Below are 23,847 nucleotides of genomic sequence, written 5' to 3' on the forward strand. Positions count from 1 at the left end.
TGGAATCCCATGTAATAAAAACAGACTTTTATTCATCATGCAGGAGCCCTAATTATTTGTAATTAAATCAGCTGTTATGTTAAGTATATATTATCTTAATAACAGTGCAGACAGAAACAACACTCTGGGGAATGAGATACATAAAGGACCCCCTCCCCTCCTTTCCAAAAAAACACGATGGAAGAAAAGTCATAAAAGTCGAATGAGAAAGAGCGAGAAAGGGAGAGTGAGACGGAAAGTAGAGCGAGTTGCAGACAGAGGAAACCTCCCCCTCTGTCTGAAAGCAGCTCCCACTTTGACGCATTGGGCTGGTGCCCGAGGCAGAGTTTCCAATTCGGCGAAATAATTGGATGCACAGAAAGGCACGTGTCCTCTAATCTGCGATATCAGCTCTTGACAGCTCCAGCTTCTTTCCACCTTTCCCTTAACAACTTCCGAGGACAAAGCCGAGAGACAAGTAGGGGGAAAAGGATGAGACCCCACAGCCCGAAGTTCTGCGCTGCTTTGCTCATCACTTACTGCTTCGCCCTGGGATCAAGTGGTAAGGATCAGCTGGACTTTACAAACTTGAAGAGACGCCTGAGAATTTTTGCTGCCATAGATAACTTCAGATTTCTATTGAGTTCTTTCCGAGTGTTAACTCCCAGATTGTACTTCGTGATAGGGAATTTTACTAGGGTAATCTCGACTAAAACCTACCCATTCCCCCCCTCGTCCCCTCCCTTTTTAATTCCACGTATTATTCACCCTGTGAGATGAGATCATTTCTTAACTGGTAGAATAACAAGAAGCTGTTTGAAAAACGCAGCCCTGGTGAGACTCACCTCTGCCAGTTTTTTCTTATTTTGCTTTACAATCATTTTACAAGGAGTTGTGCTCCGTTCCAGGGAGATGTAAACAAGTGGTTCACTGCAGTGAATTGATCCCCCGTTGCTAATTCGGATTTACAGGCTATAAAAAGTTAGGATAAGCCACATGTCAACTGCGAATGACGGTTCTATTCCAACTCAGCTGAAGTGAATATAGTGTTTTCTTTCTCTAGTTTGCTTTGGGAGAGTTTAAAGATGAATCAGGGATTCCTAACTAACAAGAACATATGGAATGATTCACTTCCTGGGAAATTATTGCTAGGTCTACTGACTTTATGTTACTGCAAGAGACCGGGTCTGTTTTTACTTCTTGGGATGTAGGAATATTTTCTGTTGTTTTGAGAATCACATTCCACAATCTTCCTGCTTTGTTTTCAAATTGAGAAAGCGACAGTCTTACCCCAATACACAAAAGGGGTTGCTATTTCTGAAAATTAGGACCTCTGGTTTACAATGACAGAGGAAAATATCCACATCTGTTTCATGGTATGTGAATCCGGAACCTTCACTTGGTGTTGTAGGGATTCTGAAAATTGTAAACTGGTGGTCTTGGCTATTGCCTCTGTAACTAAACTGAGCTTCTTGGGTTTGACTGTACTAATCATTTGAATGGGCAGTATTGAGATGTGCCTGCACTATAGCATGCTGGATGACTAAGGGTTAGAATTTGTACAATGCCTAATAAAGTGTATTTTAATTAGCTGTCATCAGTTCACAACAAAACATTTATAATCACTAAAAGTGAAGAAAAAATGTAAATATTTACACAATTAACATTTGGCCTGAAAGAAAGTAAGTTGGGCATTTTTAAGCATCTTTCACAACCTCAGCTTGCCCCAAAGTGCAATCGAGTGCTTTTGAAGTGAAATTACTGTTGTGATGTAGGAATCGCATCAGTCAATTTGCACACAGCAAGCTCCCACAAACAGCAATGTGATGATGATGAGAAAATCTGTTTTAGTGATGTTGATCGAGGGATGAATATTGGCCAGAACTCCCTAGGTTGTCTTGAACATAGTACTGTGGGATCATTTATGTTCATCTGAGAGGACAGACAGGGCATCGGTTTAACGTCTCATCTGAAAGAAAGCATCTCACATACTGGAGCACATCCTCAGTACTGCACTTGAGTGTCATCCTAATTGTTTGTGTTCAAGCCTCTGAAGTGAGGCTTGAACATCTGACTCAGAGGTAAGAGTATTACTGAGTTATGGCTGACACTGTTCTATGGGATTGAAACCATCCAGGGCTCCTTCTGTCTATTCTACGGTAACAACTTTTGGAAAATGGCTGTGTGTGAATGTCAACAAGGACAACATGCTTTCATGTAGTATCTTTATTGGAACAAAACACCCCAAGTGTTTCACAAGGGAAAGGGGTGGAGGATGGGAGGCGGAGCTGGTTGTCAGACATCAAGTAGGGGTTGATTAAACAGTTTCATAAGGTGATCAATGGCATCATAGCCCAGATATTCCGGTCTCTGGATCCCTGGACACAGAATGTACCCCCACAAGTTCTGCCTTGGGACTCCTTGGAGTCCCAATGCACTGACTCCATGGGAATTGCCTGGAAGTTTGAAGTTCTAATGGGCAATTCCCCTCTTCCCCGGGATGCTTCGAAAAAATATTCGGCAATGAGTTAGAGTCGGAGATTTCGAACAGTTCTGACATACTAACTGGATAGTTAGCCAGGAAATGTTAAACAGAAAAATCCTAGTCTAACTCCTGGGTAACCATACAACTGGAGAACAGATGGTTCCCATGGCACTTGACCTCAACAAGACTCTGGCATGGGAATGTTGTTGGGAGTGGGTATGAAAGCAAAAACGTAATCGCAATATTTTGATTTAAATCATGATTAATCACAATAAATGTATTGAAATCTACATTATTAAGTTATAACCTGATAGCCAATACAACACAGAAGAAACTTGAGAATGATAAGGTGACAAATGGAGTTGAAGAAATAGTTTTACGAGTTACTTGGTCGTGTGATAAAGTGTCTGACCTACCTTGGCTCTTTGAGCTTCCACTTCTGTGCTATAATGGCAATGTGTGAAGAATCACTAGCATTCTGCTTCTGTGGTGCCACATGATGACAGTCCATTGTGCCATCAAGTCAATGAGTAACATAGAAAGGATTTTTAACATGCAACCTAAGTCATGAAATAGTTGTTCACTTTATGTTCAGCTATGAACAGAACAAATGATAAAATTCAACGAGGGCACTGGGTAGATGACTGAGTGATTCTGTTAAATAGTTTTGCTGCATAAGCTTTCCTTGTCATGTTTCAGTTTATTTTATATGCTGACACAGCCCAGATCAAGTTAGAAGGGAAGTTAGATCAAGACCTGTAATTATTTAAATGAAAAACCCCCATCAAGAAGCATTTTTTCCAAAAACAGTTAGAACCAAATCAGCCTTTGTCATAACACGAAACAAAACCAGGAACTAAATTTGAGGCTTTTTTAAAGGAAATCTAAGCATCTGTAGGACCGAATCCTTAAGGGACCCAATTTTAACTCTGTGAGTAAATGGATTTTGAGCACATCAGTGCAAAAGATAAGGCTGAAGCATTTGCAACAATCTTCAGCCAGAAATACCAAGTGGATGATCCATCTCGGCCTCTTCTGGAGGTTGCTAGCATCACAGACGCAGATCTTCAGCCAATTCGATTCACTTCACGTGATATCAAGAAACGGCTGAAGGCACTGGATACTGCAAAGGCTATGGGCCCTAACAATATTCCAGCAATAGTACTGAAGACTTGTGCCTCAGGACTTGCTGCATCCCTAGCCAAGCTGTTCCTGTACAGCTACAACACTGGCATCTACCCGGCAGTGTGAAAAATTGCCCAGGTATGTCCTGTACACAAAAATCAGGGCAAATCCAACCTGACCAATTACCGCCCCATCAGTCTATTCTTGATCATCAGTAAAGTGATGGAAGGGGGTCAGCAACAGTGCTATCAAGCAGCACTTGCTTAGCAATAACCTGCTCACTGACTCTCAGTTTGGGTTCCGCCAGGGTCACTCAGCTTCTGACCTCATTATAGCCTTGGTTCAAACGTGGACAAAAGAGCTGAACTCCAGAGGTGAGGTGAGGGTGACAATAAATGCTGGCCTAGCTCACATCCTGTTAATGAATCAAGTTGAAATCAGGCCCCTTATATGTAACTTTGTAGCTGTACTAAAACTGCAGAAACTTTTGTTTTGGGAACTTTTTGTAGTCTGTAGGACACGGAGAGATTTCAATTTTCCTCATCATCACATGTCTCTCACTTTGATTACACCATGTTCAAGATGACATAAATCTTTTAGATATTCATTTAATATCTCTGTATGTAACACAAAGTTATAAGTGTGAACAGTAAGTATAATAACAAAAAGATCTTCAAAAGCAATTTTATGTGAGAGAAGCTCTCTGGCTGCAATACTACTGTCTGGGTGTGTGTTTAGTATCTCTCTCACAGGACGAGCACCCTCCCCGCCCATAACATAATATCATGGAACAAAAACAAAGGCAAGGGAATCTGCTGCCTCAGTGACGCTTAAGGTCCCAAGATGAGTGTTGGTTCCTACTCTTAAAGTCTGGAATTGGGGAAAACCAGCTCAGTTGCCCTGGCAACCCTCCTCTCCTGTGCTTGTTAAAAAACAGTTACAGGGTGTATATATGGGTCACTTCATAATGTATTACACAACACCCTGATGATGGGTATGTGCCATTCCATGATGTATTGTGTAGCATGCAGTCCAAAGGTTCAGACTGCCTTTCAGTTATGCTGCACTGATAGGATAGTGGGCGATGATTCTGTTTACTTCAGAATACACTGTGGTGATGTGTTGCATTTCCTGACAAATGGATTTTGTCTAAACTCTTAGCTGTTTCAGGACCAAAAGTGCAAGATAATTGTACAACTATTCCTAAAGTGTAGTAGACCTTAAGTGACTTGAGATGGTGTTCTCCCTTAAAAGAGAAATGCATAAAACTATTAGCTGGAGGATAAAACAAAAAATTTGCATCTGTATAACAAATGAGCAGGACTCACAGAACTGTGTAAATGTGCTTCACGTACAATGAATTATTTTGAAATGCAGTCACTGTTAAATATGTAGGCAGATGCAAAGGTCTATTGCACGCTGCAAAATTGTACAAACAGCGACAATGAATGAGCTATCAGTTAATCTGTCTATTTTGCATAGTCGAGGGGAGGAATGTTGGCTAAGACACCAGAGAACCTCCTTCCCACCCACTTCTTCAAATAGTGCTATATGGGACCTTTGACACCTACCAGAACAGACAGAGCCACAGTTTAACCTCTTATCTCAGGGATGGCAGTTCTAGTAATGCAGCATTTCCTCAGTTCTGGACTATGGTGTTTAGGCTAGGTTATGAATTCAAATCCTGGAGTGGGGCTGGAAAAATATAGTTAAAAACCTAGAAGTAAACATTTAGTGAGTCAAACCTTTCGGACTTCCAAATTATAATATTTCAGATAGAACGCTTCATCAGTTCTGGTAAAGGGCTGGATATGACTTGCTGAACACTAGAGGCATTCTCCTTACAGCATTGTAGCAGAGGACCTCAGATACCAAGGATTCATTTGGTCACCAGCTAGTTATAATGTAGCATTATCAGCACTGGATGACAACAGGAGAACTGACATTCTAACCAGTTTATGACTTGGCTCAGCTCCCAACTCAGTGTTATTGAAAGAAGCAAAACGAATCAGCTTTTTAATTGGAGCCATTTTTCACGCTTCCTTCTTTGGACAGGAGAATGTATGGCTGTGCTTTTAGTGGCTAGATGGCATCTATCATTTCATGGGAAAAGGATACTCTGCCTCACACTGATTTATAGTTTGAAAAAGTGAAATCAACCTTGGCTTGGCTGAGAGTCTGTGGCACTCCTGTTAGAAAGTCTATTAATAATAATTGGCACCTGAGGGATGATTGGTAAGTCAAAACTGCTGGAAATCTAAAATAAAACCTGAAAACGCCCAACTGTTTGGCCACAATCTGAATGAGAAGAAGGAGGTTAGTGTTTGGGTGACATGTTTCATCAAAAGTGAAGCATCAGCCTCCATAGGTAGTTATGGCCATGTGCATGAGCCAAGGTAATGATGGTCAATAGACTATTCAACTACAGGTGGCGTTTCAGCCAAAGCTTGCCATGTCCTTACCTCACCTAACACTTTCTAGCAGGAACCCTGAGCCACAAATGATATGATGCAAATGATATTTCTGTAGATGCACTCATCTGTGAAAAAGAAAAAAAAAACATAATCAATAATATGACCATATTTAAACACAAGAATTCTTTAGCTGAAGATGGTTTTGACCAATGCGAAGATAATATTTTTGAAAAACATCCTTTTGCTGATGTTCAAGAATGTATAATAATCGCATTATGTACTTAAACAAAAAGCAACAAATTACAAGGATGCTGTGTCCAAAATATTATCTTGAGCCCAATCTGCACTTTAATTACATGAACAGTTTGCTAAAAATGAATTAACTTAGGAAAATTGCATGGATAAAAATATATGGTGGTGAGTAAATTGATGCAATGTGTTCCTAGCTATATTTTTGGCTTAATTGCTCTGCAATCCACTTTTGCAGCAAAATCTGTAAAATGAAGACTTGGCTGATTCCCCTCTCTAATTTTCCTCTTCTCCCCTTTTCACTTCCTGTTGGTGATGACAGGATACGGTTCCAAAGGTGCCAGTTGGCCTATGATTACCCTGCCAAGAGCCAATTCTTTCTGCCTGAGCCTAGTTTTGCCTTCAGCCAGCATTCAGGTGCACACCTTGCATCTGGAGTCACTAACCATCAAAAAGGAGAAGATGTCCCTGAGTGGTGTTGAAACAGCTAAGTATAAAATTGTGTAAAGAGCCTTCATAGACTTTACAATCAACATGCCCAAACAATGTAGAACGGCCATCAACAAAGCTAATAGAATATTGAACTATATAAATGTATCAAAAGAAGGTGTCAACAAATTGCATGGTGCTCTGGTCAGGATAGACCTTGAGTGCCCTGCCTAATTCTGAAACACAAGGGAGAAATTCAAACACTGCCATCAAGACAAAGAAGAACCACAAAGCTAATCGCCAGTCTTAAAGATTTGAATTATGAGCAAAGTCTAGAGACTTGAGAGAGGGTGTTTGAGAATTGATCTGAAAGGTTACGTAAGATCATAAGTGTTAAGGAAAAAGTAACTGGAAAATTACTTTAAATTCCAAAATTAAGACAAAGGGTCGTAGGTTCAAATAATTAGTGAAATGCAAAGTTAGGACTAATATCAGGAAGCTTTTTACCCCAGAGGGAGCAATTAATACAAGGAAATGGTAGTGGACACAAAACCACTGGAATCACCGAGAAGCCGTAATTGCTGAGGATGCTGTAAGTGGGGCATTTTAGGGTGATCCTGGATAAATGTGTGAAGGTGACTGAGTTCTAGGGGCAGAGAGACCAACTGCAGTGCCGGACCCCCAACTCCCCCCGCCCCCTTACCCTTCTGCCACCTCAACTGGGATCAGTTAGCACAGCACAGATTGAAGATTATGAAGAAGCTTGACAGGGTAGATTATGATATGTTGGGTCACCTGGCTGGGGAATCTAGAACAAGGGAACATAGTTTAAGGTAAGGGGCCAATCATTCAGGACAGAGATGGGGAGAAATTTCTTCGCGCAAAAGGTTGTGAATCTTTTGGAATTCTCTACCCCAGAATATTGTGGATGCTTCATCATTGAATACACTTAAGGCAAGATAGACCGATTTTTGGTCTCGGGGAATCAAGGGATATCAAGCGGGCAGGAAAATGGAGTTGAAGCTCAAGATATGCCATGATTATATTGAATGGCATATTAAGAGTCTACTCCTATTTCTTATGTTCTTACGTTTTATGCTCTTAGATCTGGGACTCTGCTGAACTTCGTCAATCAAAGTCTAGGCTTTTTTTGGTGCTTAGTTTATTTTTGCACACTTATGCAAATTTTATGCAAACATCTTCCTGTGGTTCTGCAATAATGTGCCAATAACATTAGAATTGTACTGATTGTCCCTAGCTGTTCTTGAAATGAAGTGTGAAGGTGTCAACTTTGCTTGTGACTCTTTCATGAATAGTTGGAAATCCCATGTGCTCCACTTCCTCCTGTTCCTCCTTTGTATTTTCTTCTGTTTATCAATTTTACTGAAGTAAATACATTTACAAACAGCATGCTTGCAAATACGTTAAAACTATTGCAGCTGAAAATATATTGCGGTTGAAAATATATGTATCTGTGTCCAGTGCAGTATGTGGCATGTAAGTGTTGAGAGCAATCTTTAATACAGCAAGTTGGGTACTGCCAGCAAACTGTTTTGTCCTTCCCTGGCACTGTGTTAATCTTTGTACAAAGTCAGGAGTCTCCACCATGGCACATGGTTGCTGTTTTCCCATCTGGCTGTCACTTGGCACTAAACGTGTTGGCATTTGGAACAAGTCCATCTACCAGCACATTCTGTGTCAATGTTTTTCTATAACCTCTCTGTTTTCAATGATCTGATCTTTGGAGGACTGAACCAGCAAAAGTTAATTCAGGACTGCCCAACAAACAGCTCCAGACCATGCATCAATATAGGGACGGTAAGCTGTCACTGTAGTTTGGGAGGGAGTCTGATGGTAGTTCCAATAGACAAATCTTTCGACCCCATGCACAATCTATTCGCATTTTCAGAATGCATGGTACCTACATTGCCATCTGCCTTCCTCAACTACCGTGGATTCCGGTTCATGTTGGGTGGATCCAAAGGAGGAAAGCTATAGAGAGGCTGTCTGGCATAATATGAGCCTTGATTTTACCTCATTCCAGACACTGTGGGGAGAGGTATGGGCAACTTTCAAAAAAATGATAGCCACTTCTATGGTACTGCTATGACTTCAGTTTCTTAAAGGTAGATGTTAATGTTGATTTGACCAAAACATGATAATCCACGCGATTGGCAGAAGAGAAATTGCTGGGTCAAAATTCTGGAACTTCCGACCGAGCAGCACCTTTTCCAAACCCTGTCTCAACCTTATGGGCAGAATTTTATGCATTGCGGGCAGGCACGTGCCTGACCCGATTCGGTGTAAAATAACGCGACGGTCCCGACGTCATCCTGCATGCGCGCAATCTTCAGGTCGGTGGGTGCGCACCCGTGAGTCGGAGCCGCGCCCGCCATCAATTAAGAGGCCACTTAAGACCATTAAAAACCCAATTGAAGCCGATATTACATTGTCCGTGCGATTTCGCACTCGTCACACAGGCAAAAGGGGCAAGTGGGCAGCCCACATTTTGTAAAACCTCATTCAAGGGCAGGATAAAAAGGTTCAGCAACCTTGCCAGTGTGAGTAGTGAGGAGTTTAGGAGATAGTTTGCTGCTGGTTGCTTATTTGAACTTGACAGCTTCATCTCTATTCTGAGCTTCATTCCTATCATTTCTAAGCTTCATGTCAGGACTCATTGGTGTCTCCAAGGCCCCGGGAGGATTTTGACCATGTGGACCCTTCCAGGTATCAGACAGCCTCCCCTTACCCTGGTAATGGGGATTGTGGTCTCTGCTGGAGGCACCTCCTCTGAGGAGGAAGAGAGGGGCAGAAGGGAGAGGAGGCCGGGTGTCCCAATGCAGCTTCCAGGGGAGGGACCTGTGGGAGGAGAGGCCCAGGCACAAGGGGTGCAGGGCCAACAGGTAGTCCAAGGCGGAAAGGGCTGCAGAAGATGCCACTCTCCTGCTGCCAGGGTTTACAGCGAAGCAGAGCTACCTTAATATGTCTGAGGTGCAATGTCGAAGGAGGCTCTGCCTCTCCAGGGAGACCATGACTTCCATTTGTCAGATAATTGGGCCTGAGATCACCTCCAACTGCGCAGGCGGACACCCTATGCCAGTGGCTCTGAAAGTCACAGTGCCTCTCAACTTCTATGCCTCCGGCTCTTTCCAGGGGTCAGTGGGTGATCTTTGTGGAGTCTCCCAATCAGCTGTCCACAGTTGCATCAAGCTGGTGACAGAAGCTCTGTTCAGGTGGGTAATGACATTTATTCATTTCTGTCCGGACGAGGCCAGCCAGGCTGAGCGAGCCAGAGGGTTTGCAGCAATTGCTGGGTTCCCCTGCATCCAGGGTGCAATTGACTGTACACATGTGGCCATCAAGGCTCCAGCAGGTCAGCCGGGTGCCTTCGTCAACAGGAAGGGATTCCATTCGATGAACGTCCAGATAATATGTGAACACAGAATGCAGATTCTGCAAGTCTGTGCACAGTACCCTGGCAGCTCCCATGACGCTTATATCCTGAGACACTTCCAGATGCCGAGGCTATTCAGTGCCCCAGCCTGACTGGATGGATGGCTGCTGGGTGACAAGGGCTATCCATTGAAAAGGTGGCTTACGATGTCTCTCCGCCATCCAAGAACAGAGGCAGAGCAGCGTTATAATAGGAGTCATGCCTCCACAAGGTCGGTGATGGAGAGGACCATAGGCCTTCTGAAGATGCACTTCTGATGCCTGGACTGTTCAGGGGAGCACTACGATGCTCCCCCAGAGTGGGTGTCACTGATAGTGGTTACATGCTGCACTCTCCACAATCTGGCTCTGGCAAGGGGGGACCCACTGGAGGAAAAGGATCTTGACGCAGCTCCACGGGCCACAGAGGATGAATCCAGTAGTGAGTCAGAAGAGGAGCACGGTGAGGAGAATGCTGAGGGTGTGGAGACAGACCTCTGTATCCTTCAGGGAGGCAGGGACACCAGGGACGCCTTGATTCAATGCTCCTTCAGCTAGGCTGCCAAAGATTAGCTTTCACCTCATGCCAGGGCTGTCGCCTCCATCCCGGATTCTGAAATGACCCTTTCATTTGAACCCAAAGTCCACTCGGTGCCTGTGCAATAAAGTTTAGAGACACTCATGTCCAGCCTTACATACTAGCGTACCCTGCACCCAAAAAAATACAAAGGTGAAGCATACTCAGGCCATTAGGACAAAAACAAAATTTATCTCATTTTTGACAATCCAAAAAAATTAACACCACCTTCTCTGTTCTTAACCCCCAGACCAGAAAACATAAACAAAACATTACACAACAGAAGATCACCTGTCCCTCTTGTGCTCATGGTGCCTTAAAGTTACACTTGTGAGTGATACGTCTTGGTGCCCCCTCCCTCTCACCCCCTCACTCGCTGGTAGCAGCATTGGAGACAGCTGCTGACTCTGGTGTCTTGTTGGCCTTGATGACCTTGGCGGTCGTCCTCTGACCAGTGGAGCCTGTGCTGGCCCCGCCTGGGAGGGAGAGGCCAGTGCCCCAGCTGGCATCTCCCCAGTTATCGTAGTTTCATCAGATGCCATGGTCACTGACAAAGGAGCAGAGGAGATGCTGCTGTCATCCAGAGCACCCTGAGAGAATCCCACAGATACGGCAAGCAGCACGTGTGCTAATGTGAGGTTGCTCTGGACCTTCCTGCTCAATATGAATGGGTAGCTACCTGGGATACTGGGTGCTTCATCCATCCCCCACACTGGCACTGACCACCTGATGTCATTGTCTGTGTGAGGGCTTGCAGGTCTGAGCGCAACCCCAGGAACCCCTGATTCTGTTTCTGGAGCTGCCTCTCCATAAGAGTCGTCACTCTCTCAGTGGAGGAGGCAGTGTGTTTGGCCAAGAGGTCCACAACAGAGATCATGGTACACATAGATCTCCGCCAGTTCCTTCCGCACACCCCACTGGACATCCAGCATCTGATGCCTAATGGATGACTACAGAGGCTCAATATCTGCCTTTGAGTGAGCACCATCCTGGTCTCCAGCCGTCCTCCGACTGGCGGGGCCCTGGGCACTCTCTGCCTCCGCCTGCTCCTCACCACAGCGCTCTGACATTATAGCCGAGGATCTAATGCCCACTGAGGTGCTGGTGCATGGTTCAGAAAGTGGGTGTGACGCAGGTGCATGTGAAACCTGGCAGTCCTCTGGCGTCAGGGGTGGCTCTTCAGGGTCCTGCGATTTGAGTGCGTGCTGACCAATCTAAGGCAGAACAACAACATGTCATTAGAGTCACAGAGTCATAGTTATACAGCACAAAAACAGGCCCTTTGGCTCATTGTGTCCGTGCCGGCCACCAAGCACCTATCATTTCTAATCCCATTTTCCAGCACTTGACCTTTAGCCCTGTATGCTATGGCATTTCAAATGGTCATCTAAATGCTTCTTAAATGTTGTGAAGGTTCCTGCCTCTTCTACCCCCTCAGGCAGTGTGTTCCAGATTCCAATCACCCTCTGGGTGAAAAAATTTTCCCTCAAAACCCCCTAAACCTCCTGCCCCTTACCTTAAATCTATGCCCCCTGATTATTGACACCTCCGCTAAGGGGAAAAGTTTCTTCCTCTCTACCCTATCCATGCCCCTCATAATTTTGTATACCTCTATCAGTTCCCCCTTCAGCCTCCTCTGCTCTAAGGAAAACAACCTTAGCCTATCCAGTCTCTCTTCATAGCTGAAACACTCCAGCCCAGGAAACATCCTGGTGAATCTCCTCTGCACCTTCTCCAGTGCAATCACATCCTTCCTATAGTGTGGCGACCAGAACGGCACACAGTACTCCAGCTGTAGCCTAACTAGCGTTTTATACAGCTCCAACATAACCTCCCTGCTGTTATATTCTATGCCTTGGCTAATAAAGGCAAGTATCCCATATGCCTTCTTAACTACCTGTGCTGCTGCCTTCAGGGATGTATGGACATGTACCCAAGGTCCCCCTGGTCCTCTGTACTGTGCTACACACTCATTGTGTATTCCCTTGCCATGTTAGTCCTTCCAAAATGCATCACCTGACACTTCTCAGGATTAAATTCCATTTGCCACTCTTCTGCCCATCTTACCAGCCCATCTATATCGTCCTGCAATCTAAGGCTTTCCTCCTCACTATTTATGACCCCACCAATTTTCGTGTCAGCTGCGAACTTACTGATCATACCTCCTATACTCACATCTAAATCATTAATGTACACTATAAACAGCAAGGGTCCCAGCACCGGTCCCTGCGGTACACCACTCATCACAGGCTTCCAATCACAAAAACAACCTTCGACCATCACCCTCTGCCTCCTGCCACTAAGCCAATTTTGGATCCAATTTGCCAAATTGCCCTGAATCCCATGGGCTCTTACCTTCTTGACCATTCTCCCATGCCACACCTTGTCAAAAGCCATACTGAAGTCCATGTAGACTACATTAACTGCACTACCCTCATCTACACAACTAGTCACCTCAATGAAAAATGCAATTAAATTTGTTAGACATGATCTGCCCCTGACAAAGCCAAGCTGATGATCCCTGATTAATCCCTGCCTCTCCAAGTGGAGATTAATCCTGTACCTCAGAATTTTTTCTAATAGTTTCCCTACCGTTGATGTTAGACTCACCGGTCTGTAATTACCTGATTTATCCCTACTACCCTTCTTGAATAATGGCACCATATTCACTGCCCTCCAGTCGTCTGGCACCCCTTCCACGGGCAGAAAGGATTTGAAAATTAATGTCAGAGCCCCTGCAATCTCCTCCCTTGCCTCACATAGCAGCCTGGGATACACCTCATGTGGGCGTGGGGATTTATCCACTTTTAATCCCACTAAAACTGCTAATATGTCCTTCCCTTTCAATGCTAATTTGTTCAAGTATATCACAGTTCTTCTCCCTGATTTCTACAACTAAAACATAGTGAACACAGATGAAAAGTAATCATTTAAAACTTTACCTACGTCCTCCGGCTCCAGGCACAGATTGCCACTTTGATCCCTAATGGGCCCCACTCTTTCCCTGGTTATCCTCTTGCCCTCAATATATTTATAAAATGCCTTGAGACTTCCCTTTATCTTTCCTGTCGGTGTTTTCTCATGCCCCCTCTTCGGTCTCCTAATTACTTTTTTAGGTACTCCTCTACACTTTCTATACTCCTTTCGGGCTTCCGCTGTTTTCAGCCCTCTGTAACTGCCATAAGCCTCCTTTTTTTCCCTTATCCAATCCTCTATATCCCTTGACATCCAGGGTTCCCTGGACTTTTTGGTCCTACCCTTCACCTTTACGGGAACATGTTGGCCCTGAACTCTCACTGTTTCCTTTTTGAATGACTCCCACTGGTCTGATGTAGACTTTCCTACAAGTAGCTGCTCCCAGTCCACTTTGGCCAGATCCTGTCTTATCATATTGAAATCGGCCTTCCCCAATTCAGGACCTTTTATTTCTGGTCCATATTTGTCCTTTTCCATAACTACCTTAAATTAGTTTGACATCACACTGTCACTGTGCATGCCATGTGAGACAATTGGTGAGACAATTGAGATCTGCTTCATGGTGCCATCGTCTTTCAATTATCAATGGGAAATCCAGTTTTGAGGGTCCCATCAATGATGAGACTACACCAGAATGTTTGCACCACCCAAACCTCTCACCTCTATGCACTGCACTCTTACCTTCGTTTGACACCCCAGCCTCTCCGCGGCCGGTTGACCAAAGTGCGTGGCGCATCTCCATCTCTAAGGCACCCTACTCAAATCTGGATAGGATTAGGAGGTTTGGGGGGCCTCCATCTGTCCTCAATCTTTCAATGTTGTTATGGGTCATCTTCTCCTGAAAGGACAGAGGAGCATGGATTAGTCCACCCTCTACCTGCAGCACCATTGCAGTCTGGCCAACCCCACCTGAGGAACACCTTGCAGGGCATGCCCGAGTACTGGCCCTCGAGCCGCAAGGCACTCAGTCCAAGCAGCCAGGGCTCACCTCCTTGGCTAGCCCCAGCGTCATTTACAGTTGCCAGACTCTAACACCCCTGAGCTCCACAGCGGGGGATGGCCAGACCTTAACACATGAACACGCTGGTCCATGACAACACAGTACTCACCCTTCCCGAGCGCAGCAGGTTGTTAAACTTTTGCGGCACTACACCCCTGTGTGCCACACAATGTCATGGCTGTTGACCTGTGCTGCCACCTCCTCCCAAGCTCTTTTTGTCAGGTGCGGTGGCCTCCTCCTTCCATCTCTGGGGACAAGGGTGTCCCTCCTGGGAGCCACCTCCTCCAGGAGGACTGTGAGGTAATCATCCAGAAACCAGGGGGCCAAGTGCCCACCCGGCCTGCCCTCCCGCCTGGCATCTCCAGCCGCACTTGATGCCATAACTTTAGTGTTTCACATTGCAGCAGATACGTTCTTCCCTGGCAGTTCTTCCCTGGCAGCCTTCAAGGAGCTGCCTGTGTCCTTTTCAAACCAGCCGCTGGGTTACCATTGGACTCGGCAGCCAACTGGCCCCCTCCCCCACCTGGCCCTTCCTGACCATTGGGAAGACACGTTTTATGCATGGTGGGCCTTAATTGGCCAGTCAGCGTGAAATGGTGATCGGCGCAGCGGCCTGTTTCCTGACCGGTCGTGGGCCCGCCGATCGCGCCCGCCCCCACAAAGGTAAAATTCAGGCCTATGTATATATAATATAGTATACGGTCACGTCATAAGCCTGTAAAGCTTATTGGGAGATGGACACTTTACTTTGAAAAAGCAACATGGAATATGGACTCTGTATTTTCACCAAACAGACTGCAGTGACTCAAGAAGGCGGCTCACCACCTTCCAAAGGGCATTTAGGGGTGGACAATAAATGCTGGCCATGCCAGTGATGCCCACATCATCGTGAATGAATATCAAAATACAAATCTCTGGTCATCTTCTACATTGGATTGAATCTCCAGGGTTCTTTGCAGATCTACACCAGTCTGATTTGGGAGAACTCAGCAAACACGTGTTGGACTGAGTCAGTGCTTTGGCATTCTTGCAAACATGTTTCAGGTCCAAGCCACACTACTTAATGATGTTTCCAGTGAGTGCTCTTGATGTGGTCTGTCTCACCTGAGGAATAAAGATCAATGTGGAAAGGGAAAAACTATTCATTGGCCATGGAGACATTCCAAAGACGTTGCCCTGTTATGCTAACTTAACAATGTGCATCACATACAGTGAATTCTTTCAGTCCCAGGCACCATATCAACTCTCAATTTCAAGGACTTTGTTGAGAGTTGTTTTGCAGCCTAGGACTGAAAGAATTCACTGTACTTTTGTGTTTAAAAATGGAATAAAAGGATGTATTCATCTGTTGCTTATTTTGCCCCAACATAAAGACCAGGTTCAAATTAAGTCTGTGACATATGGAACAAAAGTTTTGGCTTAACATTTTTCAATAACAAATGAATGTACTGGAATCCACAGTAGTTGAGGAAGGCAGATAACCATGTAGGTACCATGCATTCTGTAATTGCGTATAGATCGTGCATGAGAGAATAGCGACTTGGTCGAATGATTTGTCTGTTGGAACTATCATTAGACTCCTTCCTGAGGTTAATCAGACAGCTTTTTGCGCTCATTTTCAATGTCCTCTGCCAATATTTGGGCTGGGCCCTCATTTCCAGCTGCTGTATTGTAATCTGAAGCTACTGTATATGGTGAAGTTCCATAACATGCAACAGTCTATCATGATCTTTGAGACCATAACAGGACTATAGTAGCACACTATCCCTCCCTCCCTCAGCCTGAACCTTGTCTCAATATTATGTAAATATAAAGTTACAGTCATGTCATCTGCCTGTAAAGCTTATTGGGAGATGGACACTTTACTTTTAAAAAGCAACATGGAATATGGACATTGTAGCTTCACAAAATGGACAGCAGATGACTTATTTTGTGGTTTCTATACAGACAGAGGCAGACATGACTAAACATATCTCTGGGAAGTTACTTAAAATTCAGATGACCTTCTTAGGTGCTAACTGACTACCTTCCACCATTTCAATGGAAGAGATTTAAAATTACAATGACTGCTGGACTTGTCAGCCCCATGAAAATGGAATTTCAAATAAAGACCTTTTTGGAGGCTAGCCATAGCTAGAATGTTGATAAAATAGAAAACACCCTTCATTGTGTGGTGAATTGCTTAGCCATCATTGTGTGGACCAAAGCAAAGACAGAAACTGGCTGGTAATAAGAAATATCCAATTAATCCACAAGAACAGGCCAGGGAAGTCAGTCTGGGGTACAAGACTAGTGGGAAGCCCAACACGAGGGAGGACCCTACCTCAAAAGCCACTGTAGGCAGGAAATTTGGGCTTGTTTGTTTTACCTGCCGGAGTTTAGTTCTTCATTACGGGGGTTCAACCAACTTCAAGTGTACAGCCAGACGCTTGCTGTTGTTTGGGATGAACCAGTGTGAATTCATCACCAGAAACCTCTGACCTTCGTTTTCCTTCAGAGCATCAAAAGGGGATCCTTTAGGCCTGAAATATTTCAACTATCATCTTGACAACTGATTAGAAGTGACCTTTTTTAACCCATTAAGTAATTTAAGTGCATATTACACCTTTAGAAATCATCTTTTAGTCGTTTGATAGTACAGAATTTGAGTATTGCTAAAAAGAGAGATATGTCAAAGCCTTTCATCTTGCACTCATCAGGGCACTTCAAAAGAATACCAATATAAGGGGAAAACAATTTATACTGTATGAGAAGAGTGTGCTGATTGGATGGCAAGTGAACTCTGGTAGAGGCGTTGCCATGGAGAATGCATCAGTGATGGTGACTGACAGTTAACTGCCAAGCATTGTTTGAAAATGTAAACCATGCAGCTTGACCCTGATTGGCCAAGGCATTGCCCTGAGTAATGAGTCAGCAAATGGCGGTCACTTGTTGCGCCTGTTTCAGCTAAACAAAATGTGTGTACATGTTCTTTCTGTCTGCAAAGAACAGGGCCCTGTGTATTAATATATGTAGCTTCCAGTACACGCAAATGCGCCACATTGCGAGCCCAACTGACAATCTTAAATTGGTTGTCAATGTAATTCTTAGCACATTGAGGATAACTTAGCTAATGTTGTCCAATCGCGGAATCACATCTAATGTTAGACACGGTGTTTTGAGTTTTGCAAGCATGGGCTGGTTGGGTATGCTCTGTACCTTGCCCATTGCGAACAGTGGCTGGGACATGCTGTTTGATACAATCCACCAGTCTTTAGGACGTATGGCCAACATACGTAGCATCACACTGGCACTGAAATTCATATACCACATTACTCATTTGTGTGATAGTCAGAGCATTATTTTGACTTGACGGCAGCATCCTGTTAGTGGTGAATACCACTCGTGTTGCTACTGCATAGTAGCAGCGTGAAACAACTAGCTTCATCTGTTGCTCAATGGTGGATCGTATCAAACAGCTTCTGCCAGCCACTGTTCGCAAAGGGTAAGGTACAGACGAATCCAACCAGCCCATGCTTGCAATACTCAAAACACTGGTGTCTAACATGAGATGTGATTTCATGATTGGACAACATTAGCTAAATAATCCTCAATGTGCTAAGAATGACGCTGACAACCAATTTAAGATTGTCAGTCAGGCTCGCAATGTGGTGCATTTGCGTGTACTGGAAGCTACATATATTAATGCACGGGGCCCTGTTCTTTGCAGACAGAAAGAACATGTACAGACATTGCACCTGTTTCAGCGAAACAAAATAAGTGACAGCCATTCGCTGACTCATTCCTCAGGGCAATGCCTTGACCAATCAGGGTCACCTGCCTGTCTCAAATTTCAAAAAATGCTTGGCAGTTAACTGTCGGACTCCATGGCAACACCTCTACCAATCACAGTCCAATCGCCAACCAATCAGCACGCTCTTCTCATACAGTGTACATTGTTGTTTTCCCCTTATATTTATATTCTTGCAAAGTGCGCTGATGAGTGCAAGACAAAAAGCTTCGACATGTCTCTTTTTTCAGCAAATCATCTTTTCTTGTATATGTGTATCCAGTATGTGTAGAGTGAGTGTTGTGAGAAATAAAACACTTATCCTTTCTTTCAATTTAAACTCAGAAGGAAGCCTGTTTCATGTCTGTTCTTTAAAGTCGCAGCACTCAAGGGGTTAAAATACTCCGACTCAAAATACATCTTGTTGTGGTCAGCTGAGAGATGGGAAAAGGGGAAAGTTATCCCACATCATCTCTCCCTGTCCATAATAATAATATGAAACAACACAGTCCTTTGAACAATTCAAGCATTTTTATATAGAAAAATAATTGCAGTACATTGGACCCCTGTAGAAGTACTTGCTTTAACTTTCCCTTAATGAAACCACAGATGTGAAACATCATTTTCTGCTCGGTAAGCTTGATTCAAATCCCACTTACTCAAACCCAGTGGTATGCCCTGAGGTGTGACAAGAACCTCATGCTGCACGAAAATTGGCTTCAGGGGTGTTGCAAGCTTACAGTACTGAGGAGGAAAATGTAATGGGCATTTCTGCTTTCGAGGTTTTCTTTACCAATTAATTTACAAACCAGTTCATAGATCCACTGCAGCCACGCAATGTGTTAATTGCAATGATTTCCACTTCTTGCAAAGTGTTTAAATGTGACTGTTGTTTATCTGGTTATACATTTTGATATTTTATGCATTTAAAAAGATGGAGGTGCATTAGTGACTATTTTGGTGCTGCAGTGGATTTTTTTTTTATATAGCTCATAAAGTTCCATAACCTCTAAAGGCTTAGTGAGCATCTCCCAGTGTAAATATGAGGCGTGGCACTGGATTTTCACTGCTGCGGATGGTAACTCAAGTTGGAAAATTTCCACCTTGGTTTAAAGGGCCCCGTTAGACCCAATTATCACTCTGTGGAGGATAGGGCAAGACCCCAGAAGCAGATCCTAGGCAGCAACAGGGGTGAGTGGGTTGGTTAGAAGGCCCTTCTCAGTTCTCTGGTACTTCATCATCACAGTTGTTTTAGAACCAGTTAGACCATCTATCTCTTGCCCTTCACACTCCCTCACTGCCACCACCTGCCCTCACCTTTCATGTTCCCTCACTGCCACCACCCACCCCCATGGTCCCTCCATGCCAACTCATGCCCCACCCACTCCTTATGCCCCCCTTATACCATATGCCCCTCATACTCCCATCTCCATGTCATCCACATAGCCACTCACCCAGTATCCACCATGGCAGACTTCAGGAGCAATGTGGAGATGAAAAGAATAAACTTCTAACAATCTAATACTGCTGTTACTCTTCCCCCACTGAGATAATTGTAGTTTTTTAAACTCAGTCAAGAATTTATAATAACATAATAATAGCCCAACACAATTGACAAAAAGAACTCTGTTGAAACTGCATGACCAAATAGTCATGTTTTTTCTAACTTCCACCAGATGGCCTGTCAATCAAAATATTCCTGTAGAGGGTTTTATTTACTTACACTGACAGCTTCAGCTTTTCTTAATGTTTAAAGAGCAGGGGATTTAAAAGACTTTCGATTATGACGATTAAACGGACCCTACCCGCTCTTCAAGAGTATTTATGTCTACTACATTAATTCATGATTCCGACACTGGGGTTTAATCCCAGCTTTAATGCCCTAGCAGCACCCAAAATGGGGTCTGTTTGAACTCACCACTAAGTTTAAATGGCCCTGCTGAGTTTGGGTCTCCCTCCTCTGAGAATCATGCACTGCCCCCTTCCACTTGCTTCTTGCTTGTTAAATGGAATTAGAAATAGGGTGGGTGGGGGGGCTTCTGCATTGGGGTCCCACCCGCCACTATTTGAAGATCTGTGGCGACTTCCTGACTTCACGAAAACCTGGTCCATATAGTCAAAATACCCAGTGCATGCTAAGCTAATTGATCTTGGCAGGAGGAGAAGGACAATGGTCAATGAGAAATCCCACTGATGATCACTGTCTAGTGACCCCTGCTGGAGGCTACCCATGTGTATGTGATGGGTGAAGGCTCGTGTGGGGCCCGACCCTAATGGCTTGTATGGGTTAAGAACCTGCTGCCACTCACTATTTAGGCTTGCACATGAAGAAAAGCTACTTGCACTGAGATTAATTAGTCAATTTCAGCGTCAATGGCTGACTTTTCTCCTGTCATGGACATGTGTTATTTTTTATAGCCTGTGATAATTTTATATTTATATTTATCTTACCTTTTGGAGTTAGTGAGTCAATTTTAAATAAACCCAGCAGGTGAACCTTTTATACTTAAAAAGGAAAAAAAGGTTAGTTTATTTTTCCACATCCTTGCCCTGGAAATTGTTCAAGAACCTACATATCGCTCACTCCCTCACACACATGCACAAAAACTAGGTACAGATGATGATAAAAAACAACACATATAAAAATGGAATGGATCTCAGTCTCTTTTTCCAAGCAGGTCTGTTATTTCGTAGTTGCATTGTTATGTCGCCTGAAGTGAAGGCTTTGAAATTGCAGAGATGTCTCAGCTGTTGGGATTGCCCCTGTAGACAATCTTAAGGATGTTGGTTTTCTCAGGTAAGCTTGAAGATGGAACCAGGTAGGGGGAGAGAAATGAGGTTCTTTATTACTCTTTCAAGGAACTGCGGCGTTGCACTTAGCTTGGCTAATTACATCAGTTCGATGACTGTGCGTGTTGGTCCCTCTCTCCCCGTGCGTGTTGGTCCCTCTCTCCCTATGCGATGAAGTCCTGTCTCTGAAGATGTCCCTCTGAAAAGTCAGTTTGAACTTCTGTTATTTCTTTAGCAGGGAGCCAAGACGGCCACTGTATCATGTGACCTGGACAAATGCTGAGTCATGTTCCAAACAAGGCATCATTGCTGCTCCCAATGCGGTTTCCTCTACATTGGAGAGACCAAATGCAGACTGGGTGACCACTTTGCGGAACACCTTCGGTCTGTCCGCAAGCATGACCCAGACCTCCCTGTCGCCTGCCATTTCAACGCTCCACCCTGCTCTCATGCCCACATGTCCGTCCTTGGCCTGCTGCAATGTTCCAGTAAAGTTCAACGCAAACTGGAGGAACAGCACCTCATCTTCCGACTAGGCACTTTACAGCCTTCCGGACTGAATATTGGGTTCAACAACTTTAGATCATGAACTCTCTCCTCCATCCCCACCCCCTTTCCGATCCCCCTTTTTTCCAATAATTTATATAGATTTTTCTTTTCCCACCTATTTCCATTATTTTTAAATGTATTTCCATCCATTGTTTTATCTCTACCTTTTAGCCTATTTCAATCCCTTCCCCCCACCCCACCCCCACCAGGGCTGTCTGTACCTTGCTCGTCCTGCTTTCTACCATTAACGTCACCTATTAGCACATTTCTTAGCTAATATCACCACCGTCAACACCTCTTTGTCCTTTTGTCCAAGACATCTTTTGGCTATCTCCACCTATCTATCCAGCTCTACTTGTCCCACCCCCCCTTAAACCAGCTTATATTTCACCTCTTTTCTATTTTTCCTTAGTTCTGTTGAAGAGTCATATGGACTCAAAACATTAATTGTGTTCCCCTTCGCAGATGCTGTCAGACCTGCTGAGTTTTTCCAGGTATTTTTATTTTTGTTTTTGTTTCGGATTTCCAGCATCTGCAGTTTTTTTGCTTTTATCTAAGGCATTGTGGTAATTTCAGTTCACAGTCTGAATTCTTCCTCCCACCTGAATTTCTTTTAAGCGGCCAAGTCCTTTGTTCTTGCTGAGGCTGAACTTGCATTCCTTCAATGAATGCTGATTGAATTTCATTTGTCGCTGGTTTGACAAACATTGAGTCAATATCAAATTAAAGATTGTCTTTGTCATCTCCAAAGTTAACAGCTGGATCCCCAAAGTTGTCTGGAAGCTTGGAGCCATTTTGATGAACAGTCTTTTTAAAATCAGTTCAAGGTTTACAAATGTAGCCTTAAAAAGACAGTTTGTTTCCAAATTAACAACACTGTCATGACATTTTTTTAAGATTATTTTGCATCTGTGACTAAGTGTGACATCCAGGGCTGGATTTTCTTCATGGAGGCAGTAAACAGGAGTCAGGACCAAAACCACTCTCCAATGGGAAACTGATTGAAATCAAAATGTTCACGTGGGTGAGCCCTTAATTGATATGGAGACAGGTTCCCTGTTCAAAAGGCAGCCTGTCAATGCTGAAGAGCCAATCAAAGGCCTTTCAGCATCAGATAAGCACCCGGTTGCAGTAACAAAGTAACTGAGTGCGCTTCAACAAGAGGGTGCCCTCTCAGCCAGTTTTTAAAAATTTTAATAAAAAATGCAAAAAGTAGCCAGGCCACCAGGATCATGACCTTGATTGGGGTGGGGTGGGGGGGTTGTGGATGAGAAAGAGCCCCTCTATAGGGCAGCCTTTGGCTGTACTCCCACCCAGGCAAGTAGAAAGACACTATAAGACTGCCTGGAGCCTTGCACCCCCCACACTCCAATCATACTACTGTGAGGTCCCCCATCTCCAGTCATTGATCTGTTCCCCCACTGTTGCATTGAGAAACTTAAGGCCAACTGGAAAATGCATATTGGCCTCCATTATGTACCTTCAACAAAGCTCTTACTGAGCCTAATTGTAGGAATCCAGCACGTTGGCTGGTTGCATAATTTTAGGGCCCAAAAATTAAGCCCCTGGAATCCAACATCTAGAAACTGAGGTGTGAAGTGTTGCAGGCAAGTGCTAGACATATGGGTGGTAGTGGGGGTTGGTGGGGGATGGATGGGTGGGTGGCAGGAAACACATTGGTCTTGAGTGGCAATGTCAAGTGGGTGATGGCGAATCAGTGGTCATTTTACACCTCGCTCAATTTTCTTGTCTTCAAGTCCAATGGAAATGAAAATCAGGCTGGGAGTAAAACGGGCTGTGATGCGCCATTGCCCATTTTGTGCTCCTGCCCATTACCAATTTCTCCCTTCATGGTTTTGTATGTAGATATAGAGATAAAGGGAGATTGTCTGAATTTGCACCCCCACCATAGAGCTAGAGCTTCACCCTCTGGAAACAAAAGTCAGCAATTTGGATTCACATTCTGTAGTATTTCCCGTTCTGTAAAGTTAACCATAGAGATTCAGTATAAAGAATTTTGAGTGCTGACTGAAAATAAACCTTTGAGATTAGGTGGGCAGCAACTTATTCAAG

At 44.1% G+C, this 23,847-nt stretch overlaps 1 protein-coding gene across 4 annotated transcripts in view; it reads left to right on the plus strand.

Annotated features, from left to right (window-relative positions):
• The first annotated feature begins 206 nt into the window (after positions 1-206).
• The window catches only part of mfge8b (milk fat globule EGF and factor V/VIII domain containing b), a 77,965-nt gene continuing 54,324 nt past the window's right edge, over positions 207-23,847 (plus strand). The window contains exon 1 of one of the 4 annotated variants that reach the window (XM_078530003.1): positions 207-541. In XM_078530003.1, coding sequence (XP_078386129.1) covers positions 472-541 — 70 coding nt within the window. In that variant the 5' untranslated portion in view covers positions 207-471. The remainder of the gene's footprint in view (positions 542-23,847) is intronic. The other 3 variants (XM_078530005.1, XM_078530002.1, XM_078530004.1) reach the window with 3 other exon arrangements.

The sequence above is a fragment of the Cetorhinus maximus genome, chromosome 26 (assembly GCF_964194155.1).
Source record: "Cetorhinus maximus chromosome 26, sCetMax3.hap1.1, whole genome shotgun sequence".
NCBI lineage: Eukaryota > Metazoa > Chordata > Chondrichthyes > Lamniformes > Cetorhinidae > Cetorhinus > Cetorhinus maximus.